The following is a 16,374-nucleotide window of genomic DNA, read 5'->3' on the forward strand; positions in this document are numbered from 1 at the left end:
GCGCCACTCCATTTTCCGTGGACGACCCTCTTCATCCAGGGCTCGCTGAACCTTTGCAGCCAGATCAGGCCGTGCCTTTCTTAGCGTATGCAGGTATAACCTTTCGGCTTCCTCCAGGCCGCGCAACCGCTGAACCCTGCGTTTTTGTGAACGGCTGAGTCCGTCAGGGCACCACCTTGGACGGTGGTACCTGTCTTCATCATCTTCTAGTCCCTCGTCTTCGGAATCCTCAAGATCTGCCCAACGAGGTGACTCAGCGCGTTTGCTTTGTGGCGGGAGTGGCCCTAAGCGCTCGAACACAGACACGTTGGCTGCCTCCTTCTTCTTCTTGTTGCATTCTGGGCAATTGCCGATTGTGGGCAATCGGCTCATTCCTGAATCCTAGCAGTATCTGAAGAAAGGGCAATCCCAGTGTCTGGCGTTGTCATCTTGCTCCCTTGACCTGTCCGTGGCACGGCGCTCGCACTCCTCCTCATCGCGATCATGCCGACGATGTCTTCTGGCTTCTCTAGCCAGACGATCTCCTTCATCATCATAGTTGGACCGTCGGCGTTGGTCATACTGACTCACATATTTGTTGAGGAGGTGATCAGAGAGAGGTCGTTGATATCTTATATCCTTCACCTCTCCCTCTGTGACGTAGCGCTTGCCGTCATGATGGAGCCGATCGCGTGGAGCGGCCTCCTTTGTGTCCTTGCTATGAGAGCAGCTGCCCTCATCTCCATCTTTGCCAGAGTGGTTTCCAGGTCCTACCATGTTGATACTGAACGAGGGACCTGGGCCGGCAACCCTCAGGGTAGGAGACTTCCACCAGGTTAACGGCGGGGAAGGGTTGGGTGTCGACCTTCATGGCGTACTGGTTGAAAATTAAACGCCCCTTCTCTATCGCCGCTTGGATGTGCTGACGCCACACCCTGCAGTCGTTGGTGTCATGGGAGAGCGAGTTGTGGAATTTGCAGAACGGCTTTCCGTTTAGCTCTTGCGCCGTGGGGAACTTGAGACCTTCAGGAATCGTCAACTGTTTCTCCTTGAGCAGGAGGTCGAAGATTTGTTCCGTCTTGGTCACGTCAAAATCAAATCCCCTGGGCGGCCCTGGTGGCTTTACCCATTTGCAGGACACGGGGGTTCCTCCCCGAGTCCACTCAGCCACTGCTACTTCTTGGTCTCCCGCAGGAACTTCGTCTTCCTCCGCATCGACCAGGACTACTGCACGCTTGAACTTGTCTTGGTACAGGTCCGGGTGGCGCTGTTCATATGCTGATAGTTTCTGAACCATGTGCGCCCGCCGAGGGATAAACTGCTTGGGAGGCCATGTCCTTGAGCTGTGTTGCAAGGCCAGCTATCGCCAACTCGATCGCTTCCCTTTCGGTTATACGAACCGAATAACATCGGTTCCTAAGATTCCCGAAGCGCTGGATGTACTCGTCACCGTTTCTCCGCGCTTCGACGTAGTTGTGCTAGATCGGCAATGCTAGACTCGGAAGCTTCTGAATGGTATTGCGTATGGAATTGTTCTTCCAATTGCTTCCAAGACTGGATGGAGTTTGCTGGCAAAGAGGTGTACCATCCAAAAGCCGATCCCGTGAGGGACTGTGAAAAGAGCCTCACGCGTAGCTGATCCGACACTGAAGCCGGTCCTAGTTGCGCCAAATATCGGCCGACGTGCTCGATGGAGCTGGAGCCATCTGATCCACTGAATTTGGAGAAGTCAGGGAGCCGATATTTAGGTGGCAGCGGGATCATCTCGTACTCGTCGGGTACGGCTTGGAATAGCCAATTGCCCTTCTTTTCGGCGCCATGCCGAACTGGTCTCTCAGTATGGTACTGATCTGATCCATTGTCTTGGCTGCAGGAGTTGCACTCGAAGATTCGCCGGGGTGGCGTACTTAGCCAGCCATGTTTGCTTTTCCAGGCTCGAGCCAAGCTGCAGGGAGCTGGGCTCTGGAGTTTCGTCGGGGTGGCGTACTTAGTTAGCCACGTACGCTTCTCAAGCTCGTCGGCCGACGTTCCTCCTGTCTTCGCCGGAGTCCCTGATATTGTGGCCTGGTTTGAGAGTGCCCAGTTGCCACAATCTGGCACATACGTGCACGCGTATCCTTGAGAGATCTCCTTGGGCGCCTCAGCCAAGAACTGGTAGTCACTAGGGTCACCACCGATCTTGTAGACGACGAATGCCGGTGTAGCCGGCACTTCAGCTGGTGCTGCCAACGCATATGGCAGCGGTGGACGGACCGGAGTGGCAACTCTCCTTGATGCGTCCCGAGAGCTGGTCCCGACGGCGAGTACCGGTGGCTCATGATCTCCTGGATCACGCGCAGAGCGAGACGCTCCAACACGTTGACCAAGTTTTCGCAGTGGCGGTGTAGCGAGTGAGCCACCAAGTAGTTGATCTCCCGCCGCAGCCCTGGTGCGTTCCTCCGACGGGGCAGAGAGGTCTATCCCATCGAGTGCACCTTGCGGTGAGAATCCCTTCCATCGATGCCATGGGAACGGGTCCTACGAAAAGAGCCGATGAGGTCGGCTTCGAGGGTGACCTTGATCTCGTCGTATCTCTTCTTGAGCTCGTCGGGCAGCTCCTCGTAGGTGGCGGCGTGCCGTCCGCCATCTCAGATGTAGATGGCGATGTGGTTGATGTAGACGATGGTCCCACCGGGCGTGCGAGAATGTGTTGACTGCCAAAACCCACCGGCGGGCAGCGATCCCAACACGGTAGAGCCGGGAAGAGCCTAGAGCTGCGGCCGGGCCGAGACCCCTCCGAGCGACGGCCCGCAATGCTCTTCTCTCGGTCACACGTCCGATGCGAAGTGCAAGGCGTGCCACCTGACCTATACCTGGTCAGGAAGGTGATGGGGATGCCTCGCTTAGTTTCCTGCATGGCATACACGTAAACATTAAATACGAGCCTCGATCGGCTCTCAGGTTATCCTGTGAATCGGCTCAAAGAGCCGATCCACCCATGATTCGTACGAGGTGCACGAATATATGGTGATCCTGCTTGATCAAGATAAAGCTAATTAGATCTACGACGATTTAGGGTTTTCACCGCATAATCGGATCATCCTACTCCAGGTTGGGCCTCGCGGCCACGCACGGTGATCGTAAGCCGATCCTAAACAAGGCCTAAAAACCAACATGAAGTTGATCCTCGGAACATCCTGTTTAGGACTTGCGAACGCCACCCTACGTGCCGCTGGATCCTCCCCCCCTTTGTAAGGCCTAACTATTGCAGATATTAAACTAATCCTTGCAGAACAAGGAGCAATCGTAACGGATCAGATCTACTAAATAAAGATCAAGCGGGGTGCCGCCCCCACACCTGAGATAGGTGTGAGGGCGGCTAGACATGCCAGGGTTGCACTACGTAAGCATGTTATACGAAGAACTATGCTAACCCTAACAAATCTATGATAACTATGTTGCTCGCCATCAAAGACGCTTCAGTACGAGCAACGCATGAACAACGTGGGGCTTGTGCTGCCTAGATCGCAAGATGCGATCTAGGCAGCATGTCGCTTACCTGATAGAAACCCTCGAGACGAAGGAGTTGGCGATGCGCCGAGATTGGTTTGTTTTGGGTTGAACGTGAGTTGTTGTTTATTCCATAAACCCTAGATACATATTTATAGTCCAGGGGACTTTCTAATTCGGACGTGCACCTAACCGTGCACGAGTAAAACTCTAACTTTTAATCTAAGATACGATCTACTATATTACAGATACATGGGCAATTCAGCCCAACTTCGTGTATAAGGCCAATTCTTGTTCTTCCTTCCATATATATCTTCAAGTCTATCTCAATCGTGGCCCACCTTTGACTCGGTCAAATTCTGGTGATAACAACAGCACCCACCGACGGGCCGCCGGGCAAGGCGCCACAAGGCCGCAGCCGTCCGCCCAGACCGGGCCCGTGAGGCCTAGATCGAGCCCGCCAGGGCGCGGCCTCCGCCAGGCGCGAGCTGGCCACCCCCTTCGCCGCCGGTCAGCGCAACACGCCACGCCGGCCCGGAAACCACCTCCCCGCGCCAGCCGCCAGGTCGCCGCCTCTCCGCGCGCAGAGGAGACACCGGGGCGTGCCCACCATTCCCTTCCGCCTTCGGCAGCAGGGCGCCGCCACCGCCGCCGGTGCCGGCGGCGACAGCGGCCAGGGGAGGTGGCTTTGTGGGGGGTTGCTTGGCCTAGGGTTGGGGCTCTCCGGAGTCGCCCCCGCGCGAGAGCGACCCGGGAGAGAGCGTCAGTTCATTAACATCTTCCGGCCACAAACTTTCATGCATGCAAGTATCGTGGTTATTTTGTACAAGCCGTTAGATGCATTAGAATTTTTTTTGATAACAAAATTATTTTAATTGTTCCAAAACGTCCAGCATAAATCCGGATAACAAATTTAAAGGATGAGCCGAGTTTGCCCTACCGACCTAATTATCTCACACCGGGGAGCAAATATTTGCACTTTGACTGAAAGTGGTGAGTATTACTTGATCCGCGTACGGGACACCTCGATCGGTCTTAGGAAATTCAAAACTAGCTAGACCATGTGGAAGAACCAGCAACTGAACAAAGACTTGGCGATTGGGCACCAAGGATTCGTTCAATCATTTTTTAGCCTAAGCAGTGGAGTTCGACGCGGCATATCAAAGATTTTCAAGTCTCCCGCGACCTGATCGAAACTGACCTCACCTGATCAGGTCGGTCACCGGTTGACGTACGCGTGCTTTATTCTACCTGTGTCTAAATATTCAATACTACCTTCGTTTTAAAGAATAAGACGTCCTCGTTTTACGGTTTTTTGTTTGACCACAAATTATTTTAAATAGATAAATATTGTTTGCATTAAATTAGTATCATTGAAAAGTTCTTTCGATACGAATCTAACGATACTAATTACATATAATATAATCAAGATTTTGCTGCTTAATTTTTATGGTCAAAGTTCATCTTGAAATACGTCCGTGCAGTGTAATTATGCATACTGTCCCCTAGCTAGGCTGTCCGTGCAGTGTAATTATGCAACCTGTTAGTCTTGAAGTACCAATTTAACATCATCATAGTATATATTGTTACATATTCCAATAAAATTAGTCAAATGTAAATAAAATTGGCTTAGAGTAAAGCTAGAGGTACACTTATTCTCCGACGAGCCCCAGCCGTACCATATAGTATAGGAGAACATTTATTTTGTCTCTCTACTTGCTTATGTTAATGTACTACCTTCATTCGGGATTATAAGGCCGGCACATATACCTAGGTCGTCAATTTAATCAACATAACATAAATTATACAAACAAAATTATATCATTAGAAAGTAGAACATCTAAACTACTACATTCTAATAATGTATATGGGCATATCTTTTAAAACGGCCGTACATTTTGAAGTACCACAGCAAGCAATGCTAGTTGCTAGGACAACCGGACTACTCCACAATTCTGCATTTTCTATTTGATTGCTTACCTGGCGCGCACGGGCAACTTCCAACATGTCGTGTTATGTTACCACTGCCTCATTTAACAAATCCATCCGTTTCTTAGAAAAGTAGGAATAATAACAAGTCTCACACTCATATTTCAGAAGATTACAGCGACAACGGCTGAACAGACAAAAACTTCGTTGGATCGATGGCAACTGATGCATAATTACACGTTGCAAATGAGGCTACAGCTACCGTGCTACAAGGATGGAGACTCGTCTATTTTAACTTGTGTTCGTGCATGCACCCTGGAGGCGGCTTTGGGGAATATTTGGGTCTAGTGACTGAGACTGAGACTAGGTAGGGGTGACCGATGAAGGCCGGCTGATGATATTGCTTGTGGCAAGATTTGTGGGCTAGCTTATAGATAAACCACACGTAGGTGTCATGATGATCGATGCTTCAATTGTCCATTCAGTTGACAAACAGGTAGATTTATCTCAGAAGCTTCCGATTGAGACAGCAATGGAATTTCGGTAGACACTGTAAACTAAGACTAGGACGGTATCATTGGAAAAAAGGCCACCAGTGGTGGTAGGCACTGTAAACTAAGACAATGATTTTTATTTTTCTTTTCTGTTTATTTTTATTTTTGTTCAAAACCGAAAAAGTCCAAATTTGAAAATAGTTCAAATTCGAATAAATTCAAATTTTGAAAAGTGTTCAAAACGAAAATTGTTCAAAGCTAAAAATTGTTCATATCCAAAAAAATGTTCACATTTAAAATATGTTCATTTTCGAAAAATGTTCAAATTTTGGAAATATCAAAATTTTGAAAAAATGTTCATTCTAAAAAATATTCAAAATTTATTCAAATTTAAAATTTGTTCCAATTTGAAAATTGTTCCAATCTGAAAAATGTTCAAATTTTGAAAAATCAGGTTTGAAAAAAGTTCAGAATTTAAAAATATTCAAAACTTAAAAACACAAAAAAAAAGAAAAGAAACAGCAGGAAAAAACGAAAATTCGAAATAGGCAAAAAAAAATCGTTGGGCCGGCCCAATACCTACGTGTGCACCGGTATTCACCGATCGGATCGGTGTACAGCACCTCCCATCCAATCCGACATGTCGTCGCCAGCAGCGTCAGTAACGCAGAGCTGCAGAGGAGGCGGTGACGACGTACGTGCGGCGTTGCTGCCATGGCCATTGCCGTGCGACTGTGCTCCTTGTACACGCTCTACTGCGCCCTTCCACACGCCATCGCTTGCGCTGACAATGTTTCCAGCGAGCAGCGCGCGCCGTGCTGTACATTACTGATAAATGCTAGTTGTCGAAACCTCATCTTATCCAACATAACAAACCAATTAACGGGATGTATCCCGTTCAAAAACAAACAAACAACCTTTAGATACTCGGATTGGATCACTAGAGTCTACCTTCCCGATACTTTTATATGGCAGTGACTATGGCTCGCTCGATTTAAATTTTTTGTTGCTCAACGGTGCTACCCGACCAATCAAGATATTTTCATCGTTATTTATACCTGCATGCATCCTATGGATTGAACGGTGTTACCCTTGATTTATAAATATCAACTGATCAATCGTCTTACAGGTATAAAAAGTTGTCCTTCTAAATATCAATCACCTACAACTGCATATGACTCAGAACAAAAGTTAGTTATGAAAAGATTATATTTTAGCACAACTTAATAGTAGCAATTTCTAGTCTACCGGCTCTGTGTAAAGCAAGAGTATTATGTTGTTTTGTTGTTCATCCAAAACCTCACAAGGGCGAACACGATTTTGAAAATGAAACAACTTGCAAAATGAGCGATCTATTCAAAAAAATAATTCAAACAACTTATATGATGGGTACTCCTTTAAATAATGGACCACATCTATTTCACATTAAATACCGAGGTTACTAATACACATGCATTTGTACTTTATTTTATGAAGTTATGACATTGTAGAAAAAGACCACGATGTACAGTGCGAAATTTTCTTAACTAATAAGGAACTTAATTGTTTGAAAAAAATGTTGAAATTTGTCAATTTAAAATCGAACTAACATCTCAATTTGTGTTCTTTTAACATGGTGATTGAGTTATATGTTTCATGAGTGGCATCGACAGAAAGTGGCATGGGCAAGAAATACCCCACCATGGGGTGGACATGGCTTGAGAATATTGCTTCATGTGTTGGTATTATGTATTCGTGTTCTTAACATGTAATCATTAGTCTAGCAGTATGATAGAATTAATATCAGAAATAATATTAATTGAAAAATCCTACATCTCTTCTATTTGGAAGTAATATAATAGTGGAGCTTATGCACGACCTTAAGTTTATTGGGACTCAATGATATGTGTCTTTTATTATCAAGCTTTTTCAGTTTTCTATAATTTTTTATTCATGCTATCTTATTTTCGCGTTAATTTTTATTTTATTTTTCTTTGGTTTCACTTTATTTTCCCTATTTTACATTTTTATATTTCAATATTTGTTTATAGTCTTTCATTCCGTACATTTTCGTGACATGTTTCCGAACTTATTTTTAGTAAACATGTTGCAACTTCGTCTTCAGCGTGGCATAACTTACGGGCGGCGCGTTGCAGCTTTTCGGTGTCGCGTTAATGGCGTGTTTCGCCTTCCGCGCACGTGCACATGTCGGCGGTGTCGCATCGGCTTCAGTGGCGAGGCATTGAAGGCAAGGTGGCGTCTGAACCTTTTTAAGGTCCGATGGCGGCGCCCATTTACTCGACCACACCATTGCCAAAGCCCGATATATCCACCCGACCGACGCCATGGGAAGGGTGGGCCGTACCACAAGAAGAAGAACGACCATGAGGCAAGCGACTCACAGTCTAGCAAGAAGTCGGGGTAGGGCGGTACATCCGCATCGAATTCACGCGGTGCATCTGGGAGGAGAACCGACCGGTGCCATGGTCGGATGCGAGCCTGCCGAGAGGAGGCTGGTACCTCAACTCTAGGCGTGTGCCGGTCCCTCCCATGCCACGCGAGGGGCGAGAGCGCCGCGACGAGGTGCGCCACCGCCGAGCCATCTTGCCGGACGACCTGTGAGAAGATCCGACGTGCGCGCTCAACTCCTAGAACTGGATCTCGTTGGGGCGTACGTGGGAGTTCGACCCGCGCCGCCTAGCGGGATACCTCGGCGACGTCGACTACTTGAACCGCGAGCTCGCTGTGGACGAGGACGACGACAACCATGAGGGCGAGGGCGAGTACGAAGATGGTGAGGTGGACGAGGCCGCCGAGGACGATGCCGCCGCCGAGGCCGAGTACGAGGCCGAGTACGAGGCCGAGTCCAATGGCCATGTCCAAGGCGAAGACAACGACCACGATGACGAAGGCCCGCCGTGGGATCCAAAGACCCATCAGCCGGACATTAGTGAGGAGGAGGGTCATTACCATCGCAAAGGCCAATAGCGAGCTCGACCCGCTCGCTATGTGCGACGGCCTCGCCATCCAGCTTCGCGAGCAGTTTAAACCTTTTTGAGACGGCAAAGTTGCTCACACGGACACGGCAGTACGGTACGCGAAAACAAAATCCGCTGCTGGCCGGATTAGCAACACACGGAAGCATAAATAGATTTCTAGCTTAACTGAAGCGCACTTTAAGTGCCGATGACAACTTGACGTACTCCACACCAAAGCCACTACATATAAACGTATAAGAAAAATAATGAGACATTAACCGTGACGACAAAAGCTAGGCTCGAGAGGCTTAGAGACCCCTCGCTGATTTCACGCAAAGGCAATCTTGTGCTTGCTACAAATTCTGTTCCAACAAATTAACTACGGAGTACTAATTAGACTCCAGTTCATCATAATCGTCGTGTAGCATAATACATTAGTTGGTAATGGCTCCCAGCTAGTTCTGGCTCCACCCTCTGGCTTCTGGGTATATAGGCAAGCAGTTGTGGTGTGTCTAGCTTCAACCATCAACCCACCAAGGAATCAGACCTAGCTTGAATAAAATGGCGCCCAAGTCAAACTGCAGCCCTCTCCTCTTGGCCGCCCTCCTGGTCTCCGTCTTTGCCGCTGCCGCCGCCACCGGCGATTACTGCTACGCCGGGTTTGGTCTGCCGGACAGTCCGCTCGAGGGCTGCCGTGAGTACGTGGCGCACCAAACCTGTGGCGCCGGTATCCTCGGAGCGCCGCCCGTCCCCGTCGAAACGTTGAGGCAGCAGTGTTGCCAGGAGTTCTCACAGATTCGGCAGCACTGCCGGTGCGAGGCGGTGCGCTACTTGATGGGAGGAACATTATCTCATCCACACAGCAGCCTCCTTGCCCGGCCCGGATGCCCCACGGAACCGCAGAGGGACTTCGCCAGAATGCTCCCCACGCCGGCGCAGTGCAACTTGGTGACAGAATACAACACTCCATTCTGCTTCGAAATGGACGAACCTATTGCTCGTGAATAAGCATGCATGATGCATCCATGGATGTGTGTGACATGCATATATGCATATGTGCGCTCTGCTCAGCATGTGTGGTACTATATGCTATGATTTCAGAATAAAGAGAATCATTTTATGGTTCTTAATTAAATTCCAACTCAATCATCCTTTATTCGTATGTTTTGTGGTGGTCTTATAGTCTTATTATTACCGTCTTTAGATGTGTGGACATTCACGTACATATGCCGTTTTTTTTTTTCAAAAAGAGAAAGCCACATCATCTGCATCAATCCAACGCGTACGGCTTTTATTCGGATTTTGTTGAACAAAGATTTTTCAAGAGCATGTATCACAAAGCACAAAGCAACCACTAAACACCAACAAACCTGACGAATCTTATGTCCTAAAAACACAAACAAAAACCCATCAGCTAATTACCGAGGGCATGACTGACTCGCCCTATGGAGAAACATGAGCGCACATCTTGTCTAGCAGACCCACAGCGAGCGCTAAATGCACTCACTTTAGAAACCATATCACTACCATTAACCCGCTGGTTCATCTTCATCAAGTCAGAGATCTGTATAGTCCTTGATAGGCTTGTTGTCGACGCTGCCATGGCGCTAGAAAAACACGCCTAACCTACGCGAGTCCATCACACCGCATCTGTCACCGAGGCCCCGTTGCATCATGCCGCCAAGACTCGCAACTGTCGATGTGGTAGATGCACACCACTCCACTTGCCACCACCCTCCAACAGTTGCTCCAAAAAGGTAACGATGCCCACAAAAGGTAGAGCGACGCCAAAAGCGCCACCATCAGAAGATCCGGCATACCCAGATCCGGGGTTTCTTCTGAAGCATCTTGAGTGGGTAAACGCTGGCTACGACGGTCATGCCTTTAACAAGATAAAATATAAAGACACGTGGACATCGTGATCCCCGCCAAGATCAGGATCTCATCTTGCCTTTACTATTAAGGTGAAACATGCTATATCACACATCTTCGTGATACCACACTTCCTACTATTTGCAGAACAATGCCACCGCACATCTGCACCCATATCCATCCCACCATGTTCGCCTGGTAACTAATCTTATCTTTAAATGCGCTCGTCTCTACATTTAATGCCCGCGCGCGCAGTCGCTGGCCTAAATCCCAAAATTATCGTCGCAGTCGTCCGCAGGCAAAATAGCAGAAAAGAGAGTAGCACTCATGGAGGAGCGGCATCGTGTGGTGTTCCTGAGGGCGGCCATGTCATTCCGCCACCGAAAACCTGGGGAAGAAGTTGGTGTGAGGGGGACGCCGTCGGCGTGGAGGCGGAACGGTACGTGCGGCGCGAGGGGAGACGAACACAAGGGAGAGGAACGGCCGGCGCGGAGGGGATCCCTCTGGTAGTGAGCAGATGTAGGATGGGGTGGCATGCTGGTCGGGGCGCGGTCCTGGGATTCGACATTTGGATAGACGAGAGAGCGAAGGAGAGAAGTGGTGCACATCGTCCTTGAACAGCCAACGTTCGTGAAAGTATAGAGATGGTAAACCTAGAGGGGGGTGAATAGGTTTCTACAGATTTTAATTCTTTCTTTGCAATATTAGGCTTTGCGGAATATAAAGGTGAGCCTAATGCAAACTAGGTGAAGCAACCTATATGAGGATACAACTAACTCGAGCACGAAGGCTCTCTCAGGCAGTTAAATCACAAGTAAGGAGTTCGGTTAGAGATAACCGATAGCACGCGGAGACGAGGATGTATTCCCGTGTTCCCTTCCTTTGCAAGAAGGTACGTCACGTTTGGAGGGGTGGAGGTCCCATGAAGGATTCCCCACGCCACGAAGGCTCACCCTATTCTCCAGAGCCTATCCCACGAAGGAATAGCTCACTCACTTGTGGTAGACTTTGAGGTAGCCTCCAAACCTTCACAATCTTGCCCGGAGCAAATCCACAGCCCGGATGCTTCCGGACTCCTCTTGCCCACCTAGGGTTTCCAAGGAACCCTAGGAAGCAAGATTCTCGATGAATACAAAGGGGAATGAGATTTGGCTTGGTAGAACAGTAGATCAGGTCCTCCTCTAGTGATTCCCCGGAGGGATTTGAGTTTGGGTGGAGGAGGAGGGAGATCGGAGGCTTTTGGTGTTTCTAGCAATGGAGTAAGAGAGAGAGAGAGCCCAAGAACAGTTTATAGTGTAGTGCCTAACTGTTCTGAGGTAGGAGAAGGCCTATTTATAGTTTTATTCGAAATATGGCCGTTGGTCACTTGCCACCTCAGTTTTTCTCTCGACAAACCCGGTCAACCGGACCCCTGACCGGACTGTCCGGTCTGGAGGCCGGTCAGACTGGACTAGTGACCGGACCTGCCGGTTGTGACCGGATGGTAGACCGGATCCCACTTTTCTTCGTCCAGGAGCTCCTCCGGTTGGCGCCCGGTTGGCGCCCGGTCGACTGGGCCATACGCCGGACCCGCCGGTCAGGGGGCCGGCAGACCGGGCCGATGACCGGATCGATTATGCGCTGATTTGAAGCCCGGTTGGCGCCCGGTCGACCGGACCGCACGCCGGACTAGCCGGTCTGGAGGCCGGTCCAACCGGGCTGCAGACCGGATTTCTGCTGTAGACCCCTTTTCGATTGTTGTTGAAGTGGGGGGTCTCCTTTAGCCTTCTTGTTCCTTTGATACACCATTTATGCCTCTTTGCCTAATACCTGAGATAATCCTTGTAAACGTATTAGGTCAAATACTCTAGCACGGTGTCATTGTTACCAAAATAATGGATAAGGGTAAAATACCCTTACAATCCCCCCCTTTTTGGTATACGATGACAAACCGAGCTAGAGTCACATATAGATATTATGATAAGCTCTAAACCTTGATTCCACATAAGATATTACGACAGCCCCCCCATAATGTGTGCACTTGGAGAATTTGCGTTTGAATGCAAAGTGCACCATTTGTGGAATATGAGAAGCTCCCCCAATATCTTTAGGAAACAAACATGGTATGGACAAGTATATCAAGATATATAAATATAAAGCATGATTATCCTAATAGAGTGATTTAAGCAAACATAGTCGTCCATACACGTCCATACACAAATTATTCGAAGTAGCACGAAAATAAAAGCAAATAAGCACAAGCCATATAAGATCCAAATAAAGCAACTCCCATGGCTTGTGACAATCCAAGAACCCCGTGGTCCTAGACTCTACTCTCTTCTCCCCCTTTGGCATCGGAACACCAAAAAGGCGAAGAAAAGAGGAGAGATGCTATCGCACCCATCAAAAGATCTGATGCCCGATGGAGTAGGAGCTCTCGCCATCATCGTGCGCAGCCGCACCACCGTCATCCTCATCACCATCATCATCAGAAGGAGTAGGAGCACGAGCAGTCCAAGGAGGAGGGCCACCATGAGCATACATGGATAGGTCGAAGTTCTGAAGCATCTCATCGGTAATGGGAGGCATCTACCAAGCTGGTGCAACCACAGGCTCCATCTCAGGGCCAGAAGGAGGAACAGGAGCATTCCGTGCAGCCATGAACTCACTCTGTCTCCTCCGTGTCTCCTGGTTCAAGGAAAGACTCTGATGTGCAACATCATTGGTGTTCTTGCACATTTGCCACATGCTGGAGAAGAAGCGAGCGGCACCACGCTGAGGGCGCCGAGTGTAACTGGAGCTTGCTGCAGGATCATGCTGTTCCTTGGAACGGCGCTCAGTGGTGGGCATCATGGAAGGTACTTCCGGGCGACCGTCCGGAGTAGGGAACCTAAATGGTTCCATGATGACCTTTTCATCAAGAATGTTGAGAGGAGCAGGAACAATGTAGTTGATGAGCCGCTGAACATACTGACCATAGTTTGGAGTCATGTGGTCCATAACTGCACGCTTCAGTTCACAGTGAATAAGATCACACCCATCAATCTTCCTTAGCCTGGCAGGGTGGCAGTAGTACATCAGATTCAGGTGATAGTTCCTGACTTCACTAGTATCTCCTGACTTGCTGATGAGGCTTTCACGGAATAGCTTGGCAAGGACAAGATATGAGTAGTACATTCCGAAGATGGTGGGAGGCCCAGCTGTGGGGTTAGTGGAATAGCAAAATGAGATGTCACCTCTAGCCATCTTAGGTCGAGTGTGAATTTTGTACCCTTGAGCACAGTCACCACCAAACCCCATGGCCGCACAGAACTGTGTGTAGGTGCAGGAGTACTTCTCCCTGCCAGTCATCCAAGTCATGGTGCGGTCCGCATCATCATGGAAGAAGACGGTGCAATGGAACTGACGGACTAGGAGAGGACAATAGGTGGGATCTTCTTGTGTATCATCGGGCTTGAGGCACACAAGGTCATATAGTCCCATACCCTTCAAGGTTTCAACCACAAAGCGGTACTTTGTGGCTTCATGCAAGACAAGCTCTTCAGGATTGATGGCCTTGGGCATCACAACAGCCCCATTCTTCATACACTCTTGAGTATCATAGAAACCATGCCATAGGGCTGCTTGTGTCTTGGTCCAGAAGAACTTGTCCCCACCAGTGTAAGTCCGGTGCTCATAGCGATATGGATTCACGGTCCTTACTTCCCGCCAATCACCACGGTGTGCATCCGCAAGATTGAACTCTGGCACTATTTCATCATCTTCTTGGGCGGCATGCTTATCCTTTTTCTTACCACCAACTGACTTGGTTCTTCTCCTCTCCGAGCTGCCAGTGTCAGTAGTTTGATGAGCTGCAGGGGGTACGCGACCACTAGACCGGCGGGGTGGATTCTCAGCAGTCCGTCCTCTCTTGGCAATAGTGCCACGTGGTTCACCACTCCAACTACCTGTGAATGAGAGAATAGAGCGAGGATAGCAGTGGGGTAAGTGTACATGTCATCAATAAGAGGGAAGCCAAAAAGCATAGCATATATCCAAGTGTATTGATGAGATTGTGCGAAAACTGGGCGATCCGGTGCACAGGACGGTCCAAACCGGGCGGCAGACCGGACGAGCAGGTTGCCAATCCGGTCAGACCGGGCGGCACGCCGGGCCGGCCGGTTGAGAGGCCGGTTGACCGGGCTGGTGACCGGATCTGTCGACTTGTGAGAAGTTGCCCAGATTTTCTACCACAAATTCATGCAAAAACTCAGAAACTTGAATATAGACTATAGCAATAGAATGGAGTATGTGCTTTGTGTTGTGAGACACTCTAAAGGCATGAGGACTTACAAACCCTAACCCTAACCCTAAAATTTCCTCAAATCTTGTCAAGAAATTACAATGTGTGAAGAGGACTAGAAATTAGGGAGGAAGGGAGAGTACATTACCCGAAGACATGATCCTCCTCGATCAAGAGAGCAAGAGGAACACTAGATAGGGCTTGAACAACAAGAACTCCAAAAATTCCCAAACTAGCTTGAGAGGGACCAAATCCTTTGGTGGAGATGTCCCAAGGAGCCCGATCTATGGTTTGGTGGAGTTTGGGGGGATTCTTGTGGTGGGAAGGGCCTAGATCGTGGTGGAGGTGATGAAGGCGGCGGCCATGGAGGTTTGGGAGTTGGGGGATAATGAGGAAGATGACCCCAAGGGGTATCCCCTCCCAACTCATATCAGGCTGCACGGCCGGTCGGGCGCCCGGTCGACCGGACCTGGCGCCGGCTGATCCGGCCCAGAGGCCGGTCCAACCGGGCCAGAGACTGGCCAGCCCAGTTTTGTCTCGTTTTGCCTCGTTTTGCCCCTATGCTTTGTGTAAATGTGTGTGAATGCTCACATGATGACATGTACATATAGATAGATAGATGATGATGAGATGAGCATAGACATGGGGTTGGAAACACAAAGTTCTCTATGCATACCCATTGGAGAGAAAATCCAAACAAGACGTAAATAGCAACAATGGGCATGATTCGAAATGTATATCAAGAATCATAAGTCATTTGGAAATTATTTTTGCAATAAGATCATTTGGCCTTATATAATCAAATCAAGTTGTAATGAAGGCTCAATGAGGGGCGGGGGATTACTCCCCCTATGTGAAAGCGCAAATGTCATGAGACCTCGAAGAGACGTGCTTGGGTCCATATAATGACATTGGGTCTATTTATGTTGCACACATAGGTATGCATCATACCAAGACATGGTAGAATGACTATCCCCATATGTGCTATGCCTCTAAGCTAGATAGCAAGATAAATGCAAGAATATAGTGCGAGAAGTTAATGAATCCAAGTTTTTAGGATCAAGAATACCAAGTTCTCCTCTCAAGTTAACAAAGCGGGCTTCATCCAAAGGCTTAGTGAAAATATCCGCCAATTGGTAGGTTGTTCCCACATGAGTGAGATCAATATCCTTATTGGCAACATGATCACGTAGGAAGTGATGGCGAATGTCAATATGTTTGGTGCGACAATGTTGAACTGGGTTGTTGGCGATCTTTATTGCACTTTCATTTTCAAAAAGAAGAGACACCGTACCAAGAGACACACCATAGTCTTTCAAGGTTTGCTTCATCCATAACAATTGAGTGCAACAAGATGCCGCGGATATGTATTCGGCTTCGGCGGTGGATAGGG

General features: G+C 48.7%; 1 protein-coding gene across 1 annotated transcript; it reads left to right on the forward strand.

Annotated features, from left to right (window-relative positions):
• Positions 1-9,386: 9,386 nt before the first annotated feature.
• Positions 9,387-9,989, forward strand: LOC127349246 (alpha-amylase/trypsin inhibitor CMa-like). Its single transcript, XM_051375006.1, has one exon. It carries the CDS (start codon positions 9,410-9,412, stop codon positions 9,854-9,856), a length of 447 nt encoding a protein of 148 aa, XP_051230966.1. The 5' UTR covers positions 9,387-9,409; the 3' UTR covers positions 9,857-9,989.
• The last annotated feature ends 6,385 nt before the right edge of the window (positions 9,990-16,374 follow it).

This window comes from Lolium perenne, chromosome 4 (genome assembly GCF_019359855.2).
Source record: "Lolium perenne isolate Kyuss_39 chromosome 4, Kyuss_2.0, whole genome shotgun sequence".
In the NCBI taxonomy this organism is placed as follows: domain Eukaryota; kingdom Viridiplantae; phylum Streptophyta; class Magnoliopsida; order Poales; family Poaceae; genus Lolium; species Lolium perenne.

Bases quoted from the DNA above. Each gene is read 5' to 3' on its own strand.
- LOC127349246 (XM_051375006.1), top strand. From the start codon at position 9,410: ATGGCGCCCAAGTCAAACTGCAGCCCTCTCCTCTTGGCCGCCCTCCTG.